Below are 19,996 nucleotides of genomic sequence, written 5' to 3'. Positions count from 1 at the left end.
TCATACACAATCAAAGAAGTACTAAAAAACAGGAATCGCCGAGCATGTAGTGTCAAGAAGGCAAACTTGCATAACTAAGCCAAAACAGTACCGCAACAGAGCAGGAAAATTTCAACACGAACCGGAAGACATAACGGGTTTATTTTACCAGTCAATAAAAGTTGAAAGTCTTAGAGAAGGCGAATTGTGAAAAGGGTTTCATATAAACAGTGAGCGGCTCAGCTGAAGCGTTGTGACACACTTAGCAGCACATCATGCCACAGAAACACCTCGAATTAAACAGCAGCTAGTGCTCTTGCAGGTCAGGAACCAGAGGGAGGCAAGGTAATAAAGAAGGCTCAGTCTGCATAGCACCACGTTGGTATACAGGAAGGACCACGCAAAAAGAAAAGAGTGATTGTCAAAAGGAGACACCAAAACCTTGCTTGTTAAAATAGCCAATCGTTGCAATTCATTCCATACTCAGAAATCTTCCAAATCGGTACAATGCTTTACATTCATCAATTAAACGTAAATATGCTTCTTGACTGATTGAAAAATGTTTGCTTATGTGCAAGGGGTGAGCGATCAATAGATCAATAAGGGCCTAGATGGAACAGTGGGTAGATGGACGGAACACGAAGTGGCTGGAAGGTTGAATGAGTAACCAAGTGCATTTATAGTTAGATAAATGAGGGAGTGAGTTCTTTGAGGAAATGGATGAATGAATAATTCGGTGGGGAAAATGAAAGAATCGACAGAAAACGTGTGGTAGCAAGCATTACACAGGAACAAGATATGTTGATCTCATCTGAACAGTTGTAGCCACTTCAGAAAATTCAGCATTAGAGTCCTTCTGATTTATATTCTGTTTTAAGTGTTCAGACCAGAGCATTGTTGTATAGCTTGAGAGAAGCTAATGGCTGTCCTACAACGGGTACTATTCAATCTGTCCACTACCCAACCTACTTTATCACCGAAAAGTTCCATTCAGAATACAACTTTACCATGCCTAAACTACAACTCTTACTACAACTACACTTTAAGTCAGATACGGGGCAAAGGTCTGTTACTCTGCAGTACAGAAGCTGGAGGTTCTGCTCTTCAACATGTGAAGACAATGGCACAACAGTGGCCACAGTTTTCTCTTTGTTGAAAAGGCATTCGAAAGGATGGCGATGCAGTTCTTGTGGATTTTTGTGCTCAATTGAGGGTTTGCAGAGCAGTGAGTTTCTACACGTAAGAAATCGGTATCCAGCCCCTACGGCTCCCAATCTGGTGTATGATGGGATAACAGAAGTATTCCTTAATTAAACTGACACGAGTGCAAAGTGCCCACTGTCACAGTCTATCTTTGCACTCTATTTAGATCCATTCCAACACCAATTGCTTAATTATCCCACTGTGTCATCTCCCTTATACCATGAAGGAATGATTTCAGTATTTTGTTGATGATTCACTTTATTTTCAAACTAGAGGCAGCCATATCGACCACTGAAACCATAGTGGTAGTGGCTTGTGTGGTGGCTGGTTAATATTTCTCATCATGGGAAGTGCATTCAAAGAATAGTGTTGCTAGAGTATTTGTAATGTCCATCTTTCTGTGTCATTTCAGGACAATAAATATATGTTCCATTACAAAAAAGATATTTTGAAGAAATGTGCCCGATATTTCAGCATCACTTGGGCTATGGAAACGAAATACAAGCTGAGCAATAAATGGCTGAAACTCCTATATAAAAACAGGGAAAAGTCTTGAGCCTTGCAGGCCCCCAATTCAATTTCTGGGTAGCGGAAGCACACGTTTTATTGGATGCAATGAACACACAGACACTTTTCATCCATCCGTTTGTAGAATGGCTTTATGGCTTTTTCTAGACCGATTCAATGGACTTTTGAAATTTCATCAGCTGTTCTTTGTTGTGTTTTTTTAATAAACCGCATGACTAAAGTTTGTGAGGTCCATGAAACAAATCTGGCATGACATCGCCCACGCTTTTAACACTCCGGCTGTTTCAGGAAGTGCTCTCATTTGGGTTAAAAATACCTCTAATTGTGTAAATGTGATTCAATTATAAAGAAGCAGTGTAAGCTGGAGATCAGGTCACTGACTGACCTTTAACAAGATTCACGGCTTTGAAAGTTTAATATCGAATTATTTGTTATTTTCTGGCAGGACTTCTTTAAATATTTCCAATTGAGATCTTATGTAGTTTTTGCTATTGAGAAAAATACGTAGCATGAAGAACATGGTGTGGTAGCGTTGTTCCATGCAACTAATTTCTGGTTACTATCAAATTCTTCTTAGCCAGGTTGGTAATGACTTGAAGTAACCGTGAGAAGCAGACAGAAGAGGTTGGTCATCTAGCACCGATTAGGAAAGGTTGCCCTAGCCTTGCTACTTTTGTGGCAATATCTTCATTGGGTCCACCTCAAATACTAACATACTATTTGCAGACTTAATCTTTCCAATAATACGACTGTCAAACAGTATATTCAAGAAATACAAGTTTGTACTAAATGAGGCTCGAACGAGGCAAATAGGCTCGCTTTACCTTGGGTTATGACCACAATATGTCATCTAACCTACAGCATCTCGTTTTCTTTAGTCTAGCAGTTACCAAAAATCTGGCAAGGGCTTAAATAGAATACACTACTCCCTCGAACCGTATTTCAAGGAACTATCACTACTAACTTGACGACATAGCAGTCTTAGGTTTGATCACATATGAAAAACAATATCTGATGTTTTAAATGAAAAGGTGAGCTAACGGTTCTCCTTTGCCCATTACATTTATTTTACTATTTTGTTTGAGCGTCCCCAATTTCATTATTGTTTTGGTATTGTTATTCCCATCCTATATATGCCACCTTTACATCGTGTGGATGTTTCAGAGTGAGATTAAAAAGTAAAAAAACAATAAAAACGTTACAAGCTAAAACTTTCTTTGTTCTCATTAAGAGGGGTAAATTGTCAACAGACCTCATTGCTTTACACAAGACTGCACTCACAAAACTGCCATGAATGGTGTGCAAACCTGAAAAGGGACATATTTTTCCCGCCAAATCCAAGTTGACTATCTGCTGTTCATTGCTCAAAATGTGTGTATATCTATGATTTAATCGAACCTTAATCTAACGTGTATATAATGTCAATTAATTACTTTTCCAACGTATTTTGTATTTCCCAGCAGTTTCAATTGTAACGTAAAAAGTTATGTAAATTGGAAATATAATTGAAATGTAACATGGAGAAAATTTCACAAACACCAAAAATTCTGTCTTCGGGCAGTGTGACTCAATTGTTCTTACATGAAAGCAAATAAAACTCAACAAAAAAGTTTAACACATCCTTTTCAACGTTTAAAAAGAATAAAAGCAGATTTTTTAATTCTTTTTTTTACAGAAAAATTGTTTGTATCAGTCTGGCGGTAGTAGTTCAAGGCTATGTTCTGCAGAAGGTTTTACACATTTTATCATTTATTTCCTTAGCATGAAAAAACAAGCTTTGGCAAAGCCAAACTATCTTACTTATAATACCGGTTTGTTTGTGTGGTATTATTGATGGGCGAGTGGGTATGCGCGTGCATGAGGATTACAAGATTGCTCAAACTCTACAATGCTTGTTAAATAAAGGTTTATTATACAATTTATAGCTCAAACACATATCCCAACACAACAAAGTTGTAGAAAAGTGTCCCGATTACTGCATCATCAATGCTCACATATGTACTATCTCAATCTTACATACGAAATGTTTTTGCAGCATCATGGGCATTCTACTCACTGATGCACCACCAACCCCATGAAATAAATGATTAGCTGTGCAGTTTGCTTGTCATCCATTTCACAGCATCCATACCCACTGGCAGGCTGAAAGTGGTTGTGTTTCCACTTGCACTTCAAAAGTCACTATTTGGTCCACTTACCATTCTCTCTACTATACTTGAGCTGCAAATCTGCTAGAAGGTGCTGGGACTGCAATTCTGCTTCCCATCACCCATGGCCCCACTACAAACATCATGCCCGATTGACTGAAAGCAGTCCTGGGATATAAGGCCGGGTCAGGGTCACGGATCACGAAGGCAATGCTAACCTACTAACAGTTTTTTCTAGCCCTACACTGAATCTCTGGCTTCCCAGGCAATGAAGGAATCCAATTGTCTGAGCCCACAATGTACATATATTTTTTAAGAACACAAAATGTATCAACATAGCTGCACTCGCCCATCCTTGGCCACAAGAGATGCATCTAGTACTACCTCACTTACAAAAGCCAGAACACTGGCAAACCTGATGAGATCCGCTGCTCGCAAGAAGCTGAGAGCATAAGCATTGTTGAAGACTGACCTCTCACTGTTACACAAGCATTGACAACTGACAATACTAAGAGCTCTGCATCATGAGAGAGGACAGCTTAGAGTCTCCAGCCCGGTTATGTCCAGCGGAATTAAACTACAGGCGATTCCCTACCTAAAGAAAGAGAAGTTGCCTTAATAAAGAGCAGCATTACCTGGGCAGAGCACAGCATGAGCACTGGCCCTCTGTCCAGTAAGAAGGTGCAGTACATTCTGTCTCCAAAGTGAAGAGGAGACAGCAGAGGAAGGAGTAGTGAGGAGTGAAATAGGCAACTACCAGTTGTCCAGGGGTAATGCTCCAATGTCATTTTGCAACTTCTGCCCCTCCTGCGAGACATGCGACTACCAGAAAAGCTTCAGAACCAATACACACGGTGAGCTCAGATAGGGCACAGAAAAACGGAGCTGCCACTGAACCACAGTCCATGTTACCATAACAGCTCTGGCCCAACCTCCAGTCAGCTGCTCTGCTCAACCATGAGCAGCAACCACAAGAGCTGTCGACCAAGAAGCCAGTTGGGGCCATAAAGCCGATGAAAGCAGCACTGCAGTGTAGAGCACTGGATCCTGTGCTGCTCCACAGCCTGGCTGCTATATTCACTGCAGCAATAGTCATGATGTCATATTGAGATTGATAAGAAATGGATAGCACTTTGCCAACCACAGATACATGCCCACCGGTCCCTTTATCAGCACTCTGGTCCATGGCTATTGTTCACAGCTGCTCAGTGCTGCTGCTTTTGATACCATGTTCCAGAATTCTTCCAAAGTGAGAGCAGCCGGAGCTCGCTTAAGTAAGTCCTCTTCCACCATTCTTTTAAATCAGCTGGAGCGGAGGTTTAATAGGAGCAGGGGTGCAATCTAAGGAGGGACTAAATTGTCTCTATCTTCAAGTACAAAACATTTAAGACCAAAAACATACATCCATGACATACCTTGGCTGGTCCCAAGAAGTAAAGGACATCCCAACAAGCAAATGCCTAAACGGGATTCTCCCTAACAAACCAATGGCTGAAGTGGTGACTGTTGTATATTTATACTTACATCAATATGACTACCTGGTGTCTGTAGTCCTTTCTTAGTGCAGTTGGTCTGGTCAGCTGTGGGGTTTTACTGCTCTGCTGTCTTATCTTCTATCTAACTTAATAAATATACCTTGATAACCTGAAGACGTGTCCTGCTACCTACTTAATTCTATTTACAACAGTGACCCAAAGCAATGTTCTGTTTCTACAGTACGTTGAGAAGGGGTCTCTCACACAACCAAAGCTGTCTGTAGCCAGCCCTAAAAATACAGAGGGCACTTCCGTAAAGGATTGGCCTTCTAGGGATTTTACAAAACAGAGTAGGTGTTCTGCATCATAAGGACACCAGGCAACTTAAGTTATGAGGTGGAGTCAGTACTGTGCACAGCCTTGCCTATTTTCAGTATGCAGAAAATGTAAAAAATGTGCACTTTGTCGGAAACCGAGCAGGGCTGGGTGAGATATTTTTGTCAGGAAGATATGAAAACGGGAGCTGAAGGAATTTAGAAACCAGACAAAACAGATATCTTAAAACAAAAAGAAAAAAACACAACTAATAGCATAGCTACAAGCAAAAAACAAAAAGACTGCTGACAAGCCATAAGGTATAACATGCATTCCATACATCGGTCTGCTCTCATATTTCTCGCCTTTCCATCTTCCTTGCTTAACCAGAACTAGAGATTTCTTATTGCACAATTTCTCTTTTTATTAACCTGACTGTATACATACGACTCCGACCCTATTCTCTAATTCTACTGTAAAAAATGGGGTTATCAGTTCCAAAGAATGTACGTCCAGTGCGACTAAAGGTGCACAATGGTCTCCTTTCTGGGAACCAATTCCCCCGTTTTAGAACCAGACTCTCTCAGAGTAGGTAAGCAGAGCAGTCCAAGGACTTCTCTGGGGAGGCAGTGTGGGCTAGTAATCTCCGTTTGCTGGCATGCAACAACACTAAATAAAATGTTGTCCAGTCGGTGCTGTTTCTTCGAAAAAAGGAAAAGAACATATATTACATATGCACTACTAAATATATATCAGAAAGATTAGGTACTTTTGGTGTCAGCCCTGAATCACATTTAACATCTAGTGCGTTACGAACCCTATGATCACAATACCCCTCCCAGCTATAGCAAATGAAACATCATGCTATAAAGGAGTGCCATAACATAGAAGGCAAGCCTATTAGCTTTTTCAAAGGGGTCGCCACATTATAAGAAAAATAATTACTAGCTAGACGTTATGCCCAAACCAATGCAATCAATAACCATATTTAAATGCAATTGTTATCATTAGCCCTTTCGCTGCGGGGGTTAATGCCCCGCTGTGCTGGGGGGGGAGGGGGGCGCGCACAGCGTCCGCATGCTCATGACGAGCTGAGCTAGTCATGAGCTACTGCGCTCCTGTGCTCATGACGAGCTCAGCTCGTCACAGGTGCATTGGCTCTATGGAACATTCAGCACAGCGGGGGAATTATCCCCGCGTGTGAGCGTTCCACGGGCCATGACGAGCTGAGCTCGTCATGAGCATCGGAGCGCCGTGGCTCATGACGAGCTCAGCTCGTCATGAGCAGTCAAGAGGCTAATAAAAGCAATGCAATGTTTCTCAATAATCATTACAATAAAATACCTTGAATAAAGCATTGCAAATCAAAACAACATGTCAGAGTCTTTTTTTACAATCATACAATTTCAGCCCCCAGAAAGATAGAGAAATGTAGTAAAAGTAGATGGGGAGGGTTGTGCCGTTCCACTTGCAGCCCCAAATCACGTGGCAAAAGTTTTGTGATGCCCCTGCCCCTTTTTGGGCCACCACTAAGCATGGGGAATATTGAAATTACCCTATGCAAGACATAATGGGGCACTCCAGCCAGAGTAAGTGAATACTTAATGAGTGGGTTGCATTCTGCTCATTTCTGTAAGCGGTGTTGCACCTCAACAGGCTTTTTATATTTCTTTTAATTCCAGGTGCCCATGCTCACAAGGCACGAAGCTACAGGTATGGCAGTGGGTGCATCTCGGGAAGCCCAGTTCCAGCTTCCTGACAGGACCAACCCTGTATCCCTCCCCCTCCCAGCCTCATCCCTGTGTAATGGGAGCCCCCAAGCATGCCCGCTCCCCCATGGATTGAAATCTGCACCAGACCTTTGCCCACCCACCCTACGGGTTTTCTTCAAAGTACAGCAGAGGCAAACACGCTCTGCTTCTCTGCCTCAGGTTCAAAAGGTGAAATCTTCAAACAGCCATATCTCAGCTGCATTCCATGATCTTCAATTCACTTTATGCCAGGTGGCGAACTCTAGCCATCGGTACCATTTTCTACAGCTCTCCTGGTCTCTAACATGCCGCCATTGGGAATGAGCTGGTTTTAACGGCTCCCTTCTCCTCTCCTATCTCGAAGTGCTCCTCTTCGGAAGGTGGAGGCTTCATGCACAGCCCCTCTACCACTAGCCAACAGTGCACCATCTGGCAACACTCCTATGCCCCAAAGCCTCAAGGTTGTCTTGCATGGCACTTGGGTGACAGTGGGGTCCAGATCTTCCCCAAACTTGTCCTCAGGGGGCACAAGGGGACCAGTGCCACTGGCCCTGGAGAAATCCATCTAGTCCTGGGAGTCAGATCCAGATTATGTAGCAGGGAATCGGGTAGCTTCTCCTTCCAGTTGTCCGTGATTCTGTGGCTGTCACTTTCCAGGTCTAGGGTCTTATTCCCAGTCTCTCCCTTGACACCACGGAGCAATCCTAGAATACCACATCATCCCTGTACCCCTGTCCCATCACTTCTGCACAGCATTCTGGGGCAATCTAAAAATGGCACTGTCAAGTTTTCTCTGTGAAGAGCTTCTCTGAGGGGCTCAACTCCATCCCTAGCTGACATCACTGCCAGATACCTTCCCACTAAAACCTCAAAGGGGAGTTCCTCCTAGGCTAGCTCCAGATGTCTGGGTTTCCTTCTCTGTTCAGTGGGCCTGATTTGACCCAGACCAGGTGCAGTGTGACATCTAATTACCAGATGCAGATTATTTCTTCCCCATCCCTTCCTTCACAGGAACGGCGTAAATCACTGATAACTGCTTCCTTTTTGTGGGGAGCCCATTGTTCCATCTGCCGAGGAGCAGGGTAATTAACTTGACCCAGGAGGGGGACAAAGGGCCTGGAATCGGATTATGAGATGAGCTAGAGAAATATGAAAATTTTTGATGACCCATGACATATACAAATGTTACTGGGACCTTCATATTCAAACTCATCTTGCATTTTTTAACCTACTTTGATACCTCACTGGACTATGTAGACCTAAGTGGCACAAAACTTAAGGCAGATTTCATGTATGTGTATAAATCAATGAAGCACTACATATAGTTTTAGTAAGCCCTACTGATCTATCTATTAATAGCCACTAATTTTAGACGGCCTGCCCCCATGTCAGCACCTATCCTGGCAGAGTTCCTTCTGCGCCAGGCTAACTGTGAGCAATAGCGGACCTGTGCATGACAGGAGTCTCACCCGCAGTCCGCGTATGTACACGTGTAACCAGCCTATGGTCCCTTATCATAACTGCACCGCAGTGGCCTTCTCCAAAAACGTGGCACTCAACATGCTCAGTCCAATTACCATGAAAATACCACGGGTGAGGTCCAGGTTTTGACAGTCACCCATGGTAAAGGTTCAAAAAATGGGTGATCAAAAGTGGAAACTCCAGGAGGACTACATGGGCAGAACCATTTTGCTACACCTACCTCATAATTTGCAATACTTGTGGCAGTTTCTTCCAATAGGCCTAAGATTTAATGGATTTACAATATGCATTACTTTCTCTTCTGAATATCTTAATGCTCAATGCCAGGCACTGGACGGGAAATTTCTCTAGCGTGCAAGACAACAAACCCTATAAGACCTACAAAGCTTGGACCCTTCCAATGGTCAGACCGGACAATACAACAGAATAAATCTCACATAACCTCACATGACAGTTAACAGAAATAGCAGAATCTTAAATAAAATAGAAACCAAGGACAAGTTATACTCTTGCACACTGCATTATTTAGGACACTAGCACTGAAGGAACCACAAACCCTGGTCTGAAGGATTTCAATAAAGTCTACCTACATGCACCCAAAAACAACAACACCCCGAAATACTTTCAGTAAGGCACCAGTTAGCATTCACCTCCATTGCAGGACTTATCACATACCTAAGATTGTATCTACTATGTCCAACTTAATTAAGTCATTGTTAATAAGCACTTCTACAGTGCACAATGTGAACCGCAAAGGGCACAATCAAACCGCAGAGTGAGTACTTTTACAATACAATCTGAAATACTGAATAACTAATTATGTTGCACACAATGGCATACAAATAGCAATGGTTTGCAGCAGAAGGGGATACTTGACACTTACCTCGTGAAATCCTTGGTTGGGAATGTTTGCAGAGCATTCTGGGTGACAAAATGTAGTTGGCTCCTTGCAAGCCACCAAAAAGGCCCAACCAACGCAGCCATCGCCAATGCTAAATTGAGAAGATTGTTGATCCCCAGAATGACATGGTCACACGATTAGCTTGTTACTGTTCTGTACAATATGCCCACCTGCAAATGTGGAGTAATGTGTGTCTATAAAGGGGAGAAGTAGAAATGTAGGGCAGGATTTCAACTGATATTTGATTTTTGCAGAAGTAGATTCAAAAAATAGTAATGCTGTATTACTTTGGTGATCAGACTGCATTCCACACATGTAAACCTATTCTCCAATTTCACTTGCCCAACCCTTTTTACATTTTCTGTTTTATGGATTCGGTTATTAGTTTGCTTGGGAAAATCTTCACTGTTCTACACAAATCAGCCTTTTCGGAAATCAGAAGTTTTACTATTTTTCAGAAACATTTAAGCTTCCGTGTTCACACCGTGTTTCATACTTATTGTTACCCACAAACGATAAGCAAGTGGATATTACAGAGAAGAAACACATTGACCATATCTTACAAGTGCAAACATTCTAGTGAGTTTTTTTCCCCATGCTGTCGGTGTCATTAGGCTGGGAATAGGGCGATTTTTGCACCGTTTTTATGGATGCCGCTTTTTAGAAGAAATCAAAATCATGTACAGCAGTTTTCTTTTTTGGGAAAAAGGCTTACTTTGGCTATATTTGCAAACCCTTACCGTGTAACAAACAAATACTTGTGTATTTACAATCCCTAAAAGGATTTTAATGTGGCCGGCATAGCAGTTGTGGGGTGGGGGGGGGGGGGGGGGGGGGAGTTATGAAATCTTAAATTCAAACAGTTCCTAATGTAAGGAAGAGGAATTAGCATAAAAAAAGGGGAAAGGATTAGCTGCCAAGTTGTTATAGAACAATTTTGCTTATTTTTGTTCACCTTGTTCCTCTCGAATGTTTCCATATGCAGTGTTTTCATCTCACTTTAGGCATGAAACGGCCCATGCAAATAAAAATCACTGCAGAGGGATACAAGAAGATATGAGACTTGCCTTTGTTCGGCAATGTACGACGTAACAAATTATGTACTTCAATGAAGAATATTATTTTTCTATTTTTTCCTAACATTACACCGAAGAAACACAGTATATTCTAAGACAGATATTGTACAGGAGTCAAAAATCAATATTTGCAGTAGGACACTGGCTGCTGAACCAATCACAAAGCCAGCAATGCCGTTTCGTGTAACAGACTACACGTTACCTCCCTTAGCCTGAGAAAATGGAATGCCTTGACATTTAAAAAGACAAACCTAAAAGAATCTTGTAACTAATGTAGTCTTCCCAACCCCTTTATTATCTGGAGGTTCAATATGACTGCATACACCAATTACCAGCTTCGAAGAGACTGGATACCCCTTATTTTATTGTTACACGACTCTCCACTGGAACACCCACCTACCTTGCCTGTCTTTTCTCCATTAGGGGTACAAAGCCGATATGAAAAGACTTGATCACAGGGAAGGAGCAGGAGGTAAAACAGCAAATTATGAATATAAAGGGATACAGATACAAGGTCTATAGTCACCCTGAAAATCTATGCTGTATGGCCTAAAAATGTATGCTCATTGGTCATACGAGCCTGAATTTATGTGCACTATTCAGGGAGATACGACTTTTACAGATGATCTACACCTGATAATATTTTGAAAGAAGGCTGGACTGCTAAGTACCCCGGACACCCCCGACCCCCCCAAAAATAGCAAGCACAGTCTCTACAGGTGCCGATTTTTCAACCTAAAATAACCCTTATTCAATCAACTCACATCCCGGCCTCATCCAGACTGTTGCCGGAAACATCTAAAAAATAATTCTCCATCAGGTGATCACTTAGTATTTACCAAGGATATTCCTTTCTGAATGGCACGAAGACATCTGAACACATGTTCAGAACATGGTGCAACTGTCCAATTATAAAAAGGCAAAAAGCAGACTGCTTGACCTTTCACGGTACCACCAGATACACAGGAAAACGTGTACCAAAGACAAACCGGACCACAGTGGCTAAGGGTCATGATCACAAAACAGCCTCTGAGAAAACTAATATTACAGAAGCAGACCCCAACTGAAATTGTATAACAAGAATCATGTTAAGAAATTACAGAGGCGGTATTTGCATCACTGTAGTTAAGGTTGACAACACTCACTAAGACAAGCTGTTTTTACTTCACTAATAACTTTGGCGTTCTTGGCCAACCCCCAGCAAAGCTTCCACATAGCACTCACTTAGGGGCATATTACCAAGCAATAGCGATAATTATCGCTATTGCTTGGTTAGAGACAAAAATGTATCGCCGACCTGCGGCGATTTTTATAGCAGATAAACCTTGGTATTACCAAGGTTTATCTCAAATGCGATAAAAATCGGCCGCAATGCATGAATATCGCTGAAAAGTCAGCGATATTCATGCATTACCGAGCTAATGCTCTTACCCATGTTATCCACCTCCCATTGGATAACATGGCTAAGAACTGCTCAGGGCAGGTGTTAGCTTTTGGAGATATTCGCGCTTAGCCTGAATATCTCCAAAAGTTGGTAATAGGAGATAGCGATGTTAGCGACTGTTTCCAGTCGCTAACATCTTGGCACGCCCACTTTGCATGTCATTAGTGATAAATTTGTCTGACATGCAAAGCGGGGCCCAAGATGGTCGCTATCTCCTACTAGCTGTCGCTAACTGGTGTTAGCGACAGCTAGGTAATAGGGAGATAATTTTATATCTGCTTTCTTGGCTTATAAAGCCAAAAAAGCGGAGATAAACCCCCTTGATAATATGCCCCTCAGATCTTGTCAAATATACTGTAGAATGGTTGGAATGCACATAGTTAAATGAGGGGAACTCGTATATCTTTTTCATTGAAATACCGGCAGGAAACCCTCTTTTCGCTGGTTTAGAGCATTTTTAATTCAGTCATTTCAGTGATATTAAAGAAACTGCCACTTTACATAGGACATGCGCCAGTTATGTATTTATATATCTTATTAGATGCGTGTGATCAGAACATGTTTTAAAATGGGAGTCTTCTTTCTGATTGGGTAATATTGTATAATGTTCAGTGGAACTGAACACAGCGCCCAATCAGAATATAAATTGTGCTTGATGTTGCCACAACATTTGCTAAAATACGCTAACTTGTTGGCTCATAGGCACGTGCGCTTCAGCATCGCATAATTACCAACAGCATGCAACAACCAACCCATTCCCACAGTTGAACACATGTTCTATAACGAAAGCCTGGTTATTTCGCTAGTCGCTATGTAAATGACTGCAATCACAACATTTCCTCCATTTTGAAATAAAGTTATCTGAATATTGAAATTGATAATGATAAACAGATAGCAATCTGTGGATGGACACCATAATAAAACACTGGTTGCATGCTCTTATGAGCCATAAAGCAATATTGCTTTATGGGTCATTAGAGCAATGGCACTTAACAGACCAACCAATGCCACTAGGAGAAAGGGATATAGTCTACAAAAACCCTTGAAATCAATTTGCACAAACCATAGATAGGTTTAGTTAGGGATGAGAGAAGGCGGAGTAATTGAGCAACATAATTGCAGCAACACTGTGTCGACTAAAAGCTAAAAAGAATGGAAATTCCCCAGTAAAAGTACAGGAACGAACTTAACTCCCTGCCTCACCACGAACAGTAACAAACCTTTGGGCATATTATCAAGGGGGTTTATCTCCGCTTTTTTGGCTTTAAAAGCCAAGAAAGCGGAGATAAAATTATCTCCCTATTACCTAGCTGTCGCCAACACCAGTTAGCGACAGCTAGTAGGAGATAGCGACCATCTTGGGCCCCGCTTTGCATGTCAGTGATATTTATCACTAATGACATGCAAAGTGGGCGTGCCAAGATGTTAGCGACTGGAAACAGTCGCTAACATCGCTATCTCCTATTACCAACTTTTGGAGATATTCGCGCTAAGCGCCAATATCTCCAAAAGCTAACACCTGCCCCTGACCAGTTCTTAGCCATGTTATCCAACGGTAGGTGGATAACATGGCTAAGAGCATTAGCTCGGTAATGCATGAATATCGCTGACTTTTCAGCGATATTCATGCATTTCGGCCGATTTTTATCGCTTAGGAGATAAACCTTGGTAATAGCAAGGTTCCTAAGCAATAAAAATCGCCGCAGCTCTGCGATAAAAATATCGCCGCTAAACCAACATAGCGATAATTATCGCTAGTTGTTGGTAATATGCCCCCAAGTTACATCAATGAAGTCACTGGTGATACTACAGGATAGATGAAACCACACTTTAAGAGGCAAAAGAACTGGGACATTAACATATAATCCCAAACATAAAACGATGCAGTATCATGCAAAGTGTGTCCATAAACCAATAGAGTCACAGCATGATTTAGAAAACAACACCTTTAACCAAGTGGCAGCCATTCTTGAATGCCTGGGAGAGTTACTATCAATCACAAATGATAAACAACATCTGATCTACAATGTGTGACAAGTATGGTTGGCTGTCCTTCTGTGTCTGTACTCAAGCACCGATAGTGGGCAGACTACAAGGGGAAAGGGACATTTTACGACCTGGGCTTTTGTCAGTTTAAATATAACCCAAGTGCCTCACAAACTCTTCCTCCTTTCCAATGAAAGAGAGCAGTGTACATTACAGCAAGTCTTTCTAAGTCAAGTCAGAATACACAGTCATCCAGGTACCCCGAGTGCCAGATATAAAGTCAGAATCGCCAAATACTACATACACTTATCTAGTGTTTGACAATGTCAAATCCCTGGAAGGAGCTTACAATCTCATGCAGCAGTAACATCATTTTAAGATGATGCCCTCTAATATTACGTTATTCATCACTTTATGCTATGTTGTTGTAAAAACGTTATTTCGGGCATTCAGGCCATAAAAGTGCATAGAGAAGAATACCCACAATTTACATAAAATGTACAAGTATTTACACTTCCATAATACATACACTCTTTAAAAATACATATATACAAATTCTGTTTCCTGAAAGGAGCAAAATAATCCTTTTACGCCACTCTAAAATGAACATAGGATGTCATCAAATAATTCCTCCCCTAATATTACTTTAAATGACCTCGCCTAATGTGCCACATGGCATTTAAAAACCGCGATACTGCAAATACTATTGGAGGGTCAGTGTCATATTTTAAAACTCTAAAAGCGTCTGTACAATGTGTAAAACCTAAATTTTTACATATTTGGATTATCCAACGTTTGCAAGATGACGCATAGGCTGGACAGAATAACAATACATGCAAATCAGTTTCAGCCGTTGTTTTACAACTGGGACACATACTTGAGTTCTCGGGAGCCCACTTAACTGGTGCATGCAGCCAAAGGTAAGTTCCCCAATCTAAATTGCATGTACAATTTCCTAGCCATGGGTGGCTGAATTGCATCTAAAAAGGGTTCCTTCATGTACACCTCTCACTTGTAAGAACTCCATTGTCGGCCTGCCCTCTTGCACTCTCGTGTAGAGACAGCAGATTGAATTGCCTAAAATGTTCTACGAGATCCGCCCTAGATATCGTGGGGCAGGATAACTCAGGGGACAACCATAGCTCCAACCTCCCCAGCCTGTTCGAAAGACTCCTAATATGCTATGTAATTACAGAATCCACAGGGTGAATAAGCCTGTGCTATTTGGAAGTCTTTACTTCCCCTAAGAATATTTATTCCAGGATATGTAGGTATATCATAGATCTTGCAGGATATGAGACCAGTATATGGTTTATTTGATTGAAATAATTATTTGAATTGCTACGGTATTTCATAAAATATATATTGTATTTCCTCATTATAGTAATAATCACAGTCTTTCAAAACTGGTCAGTGATACTGATTTGCTTTGCAATATTATTTGTTTCAACACATGTAAATAATGAAATGTTGCCAAGTAAAAAAAAAAAATCAATGGAATTACAGGAAAGGCAGTGGTGGTAGAACGGTGTTATCTATAAGTTTGTTTTGAAAACAAAAACGAAAATCAAAAGTAACAAATACATGGGCTGTGAAAGCAATATGTACCATACATGCGCTGTAAAGCAGCGCAACCAAGGGAAAAGGGAAACACTACACAGGAAGCAGCGTTTTCGTAGACAATGTTTGTGTATTATCTCGGGCACTAGAGGCTGACGGAAAGTGCCAGGAGAGACACCATATTAAATATAACACAAGGACTACATGAATGTAGATTGTGAGGTTTAAGTCTTGAAGTGTTACAAATCTCAAAGCAAGGTGTCATAAAGCAGATCCATGCCACATGTAAACAAATATATAATAATAAGGGTGTAGATGGAGCGCAGTCTACACAGACACAATAAGGGGACAGAAGAACAAGTGTCCCACTGCGTAAGAAAGTGCATGCATCAAATTAAAGAGGTTGAAAGAAAGATGCGTAAAGGGGAAACGATTTTTTTTTAACAAGGGTTATGTACCCGAAGAGGATGATACATTTGAGAGAATGAGGATTGAGATATCTATATGAAATCAATTTATGATAGTTGGGCTTGGATGTATAAAAACTTTAAACTGACCAATAAGGCGTGTAATAAAGTGCCCAATACGTTTTTAACCGATTTTCATAAAATACAGAGCAGGTGAAGCCATGAAGCACAACTCAGTGGGACAGGAATACGTGCGGTGGTGGATCATGGAATACTAGAGTTAGAGAAAAATAAGACAACCAGTACACTGTTTTTCTTCAGTGTTATGTAGGAGACAAGGCATGGAGACGGGATTGGGATAAAGCTGAACGAGGACATATAGATGCTTAAATGATCAAATGAGGCGAGGAATTTGCCAGCCTAATAGGGTAACTATTCCAGTTTTCTGGCAAGTACTCTAAGGTCCCACCAGTTCCAGCAGTCTTTGCTTTTTTCGCTTGGGGTGTAAATTTAAAGGAAGTGACTACCAAAATCACGAATCTCCCTTCTAAAGGTGAAATGCTGGAACGCTTTCGGTTATGGGGATAAAAACAAAGCGTGGGACCAAAATGAGTTGGCGATAAGTGGGCGCCCTGTTAAAAACGAGTCGGCGATAAGTGGGCGCCCTGTTAACCCTCACCAAATCAGACAATATAGGGACAGTTGCTGAGGCGAATGAGGAGTGAGAGCAAAATCACCAAAGGGGATATCCACACTCCCAAGTTCCACGGGTCGAAGTCCATTTCGTGGACATGAGCCATCAAAGTTTGGAGACGTCCAGGGGATGCCACACAAAGCTGAGGGGGAGAGAGGATGTAGTGTACTCGCTTGACGTTAAACAGAGCAGTTGAGGAAGCATGTAACATAGAAGACTACACTGCAGAGCATCGTGCCTCGGCCAGATGAATGCCTCTTCCTTGTTTCCTCAGCCACCAGGATCACCCTCCGACTCCCCAGAGTGCATTTAAGGACGGGGAGCAGAGCCTCACCTGAACGTGGGACACCACCAGACTCTTATTGCCCTCTCCGTGGTACTTCCATTCATTCTCGTCCATCTTCTCGCCTTCCATGATCCGGTGTAGTGCTTCTATTTGTTCCGGAGAGATGAGACGCTCTCTGTCCCCTCCGAGATACAACTGTCACTGGCGGGAGGACAGACACAGATGTCCTGCCGGACAGGCAGGTTTGACGTATAAAACAAGCACAATGTCCCATGAATAGAAGCCCAAAACAAGCCCAAATAGTTCAAAAGAAATATCCTAAACAAGCCCAGCCCCACACGAGAACGATGGGCGATAATAAAAGTCGAATAAATATTTGCTTTCCTATATTTGATACGCACATAAGCACGCATAGTAACTTCAGCCAGTGCCAGTGGCATACGCTAACTATGACGTCCTGATTTTTCATCACTTAGTGTGAGTGCACTAAACAGAAATACTGTCGCTACCCTCTGGTCGAGACTTACATTTTCATGCTGACTGAAAGCGTGTAATGCCCACTGTTATGCTTAAAATGCATTTGAAAGCGATTCTTTAACGTTGCGAAGCATTTCTGTCCCCCTTTTCCCGTCCCACCGCTGATCCCAGGTATTTCACTGAATGAAAGCCCATTCGAAAATGGCGATTGCTTTAAGCTATCAACGTTGTAAGGAAGCGTTTTCATTGTAGCTTATCTCCGGGATGTGCCAGGAGCTACTTCATGTAGAATAGTATCCTGACCTCCACTTTTCTATGCAGTGCTATCTCTTTAAATCAGCGGGGTAATGGCTGCTTATAGTAGTTTGTTTGTTTATTTTTTTGTTTGTTGTTTTACAGAACACAATCTGGGCCAACCCTTAGAGATCGGAAGTTACCCAGTTCCATGAGTGCGTAGCTCATCCGGGCCAACTCGTTGCTTGGTATAATTTGTAGTCCAGTTGAACCCGTTATAAGTGAGGCCAGGGCTTTAGGTGGGCCGGGTCTCACCGGTGCTGATCAGCGGCAGTTTTTTAAAGGAGGCCTCGAAACGGTTCTTTATCGAGCTCCTATTAGTCCCATGCGCAGGCGGTCCGTTTTTTCACGGACTGCAGTGACAGCGGGCACTTCATTATGCCAGGTGAGCATTGTAGGGGAATGGGAATCCTTTTAAAGAAAGCAATTTCCTCTCTGGATTTCCCTTCTGTTTTTGAATCTCAGGAGCAGCAACATTGTGGTGGTGTCACCAGGGCTGTAAGTGGAAGCTTTTTCAATATTATATACACGCCATAGTTGCTGCTTATTTATCTTATGCAACTAACAACCATTGACAAAGCCAATAGTCCTGACTTCTTGTAGGTATGGTGGTACTTGTTGTATAACATATCTGGATGCAATGACAGAAACAGCAAAATACAAGTCGGTGGCGTACTATGCTAAACAAAGATTTTTAGTTTACCAGTTTTTTAAGCCACATCCTTAATTACATAGGCCACGCCCTTTTGAGAGACCCTCTAGTTTTTCGTGCCACTTAAAGCCCTGAGTGAGGCTCCCGGTGTTTTGGTATTTATTTTCTCACGTTTCGTCTGTACGTGTCCATTTTTTGGGGACATTGTATCCGTACTGATCCATATTTGCTTTGGGTTTTGTAAATAGATTAAGCTGGAAATAGAGTGTGTCCGCATTTACTTAACCAATAAATGCACACTGCTATTGGCCTGGAAGTTCTAACTATCAGCATTTAGAACTGCTAAAAAGAAAACAAAAGAAAATCTGTTTATAACTATTAATCCTGACAGGAAAGTAGATCATTTTCTGTCTGTATTTGCAAAAATCAGTAAAACAGAAGCTACCGACTTTAGTTCGGAACTGGGGAACCAAGGTCTTGGTGTCAGCTCCACATCTTTTGATTCTGGGCAAATCACTTATTCTCCTTGTGCATAAAAAGAAGTGAATATGCCCTTTTATAACGTAACTGGTGCTCATATAAAATGCACCAATACCTTCAGGCTGAGTTCGCGATGTATAAAAAAAATACCGTAGAACTACACGTCCATGAAGTCAAACAAAAATTCTTCTGCTTGATGAGCTACTTACTTATGGAACTGAGAAACATTAAAGCGCTGCAACAGGGTTTCAGAACGCTGTATAGAGCACCAACACTGAGCAGAGGTAAACAATCTGTGGATTGGTAGCTCAACAGAGCAGATTATTTACAGTAATGCAATTGGCGTTAATTGCAACTGTCAAGAAGATAGCAATTTAAGGAATGTATACGATAGTACAGAGAGAAAATGTATGAGTTCTGAGAAATACACAGTTACCAGCGAGCATTTAGTACATGTTCATTGGTTTGGATGGATGACGTTAATCGTACAAACAGTGACCTGAAGCAGCAATACTAGCAGTGGCTTGAAAGGGTAAGAGAAGCAGCAGAAGACCCAGCATTAAGGACTGAATAGAATAACATTGGTGCTGCTGGGCAGTGGATCACTAGAGGTAAGTTGTTTTTAATTATTGGAAGGAGAGTTGACCTGGAAGAAACAGAAACAGTTTTTCTAACTGTACAGCAATGGTCATGAGTTGGAGAAAATTTCGAGCACCGTAGAAATTTATGAGTAGTGTGTGGTGTGTGTATATAATTAGTGAGAAACACAAGGTGGTCAACAGCATGAAGTATAGGTTCAGCATCATCAAGAAATAAAAAAATACTATTAGGCATACAAGCAGCAACTTACTAAGAGCAC

The 19,996-nt window shown here is 41.7% G+C and overlaps 1 protein-coding gene across 1 annotated transcript in view; it reads right to left on the bottom strand.

Moving 5' to 3' along the window:
- IPPK (inositol-pentakisphosphate 2-kinase) overlaps window positions 1-17,498 on the bottom strand; it is a 311,737-nt gene extending 294,239 nt beyond the window's left edge. Inside the window, exon 1 of the mRNA XM_086938932.1 lies at window positions 17,283-17,498. Within this exon, the coding sequence (XP_086795058.1) occupies window positions 17,283-17,363 (81 nt within the window). The 5' untranslated portion in view covers window positions 17,364-17,498. The remainder of the gene's footprint in view (window positions 1-17,282) is intronic.
- Window positions 17,499-19,996: the final 2,498 nt, after the last annotated feature.

Source organism: Lissotriton vulgaris, chromosome 9, assembly GCF_964263255.1.
Source record: "Lissotriton vulgaris chromosome 9, aLisVul1.2, whole genome shotgun sequence".
NCBI lineage: Eukaryota > Metazoa > Chordata > Amphibia > Caudata > Salamandridae > Lissotriton > Lissotriton vulgaris.
This window is presented reverse-complemented; position numbering and strand designations above follow the sequence as displayed.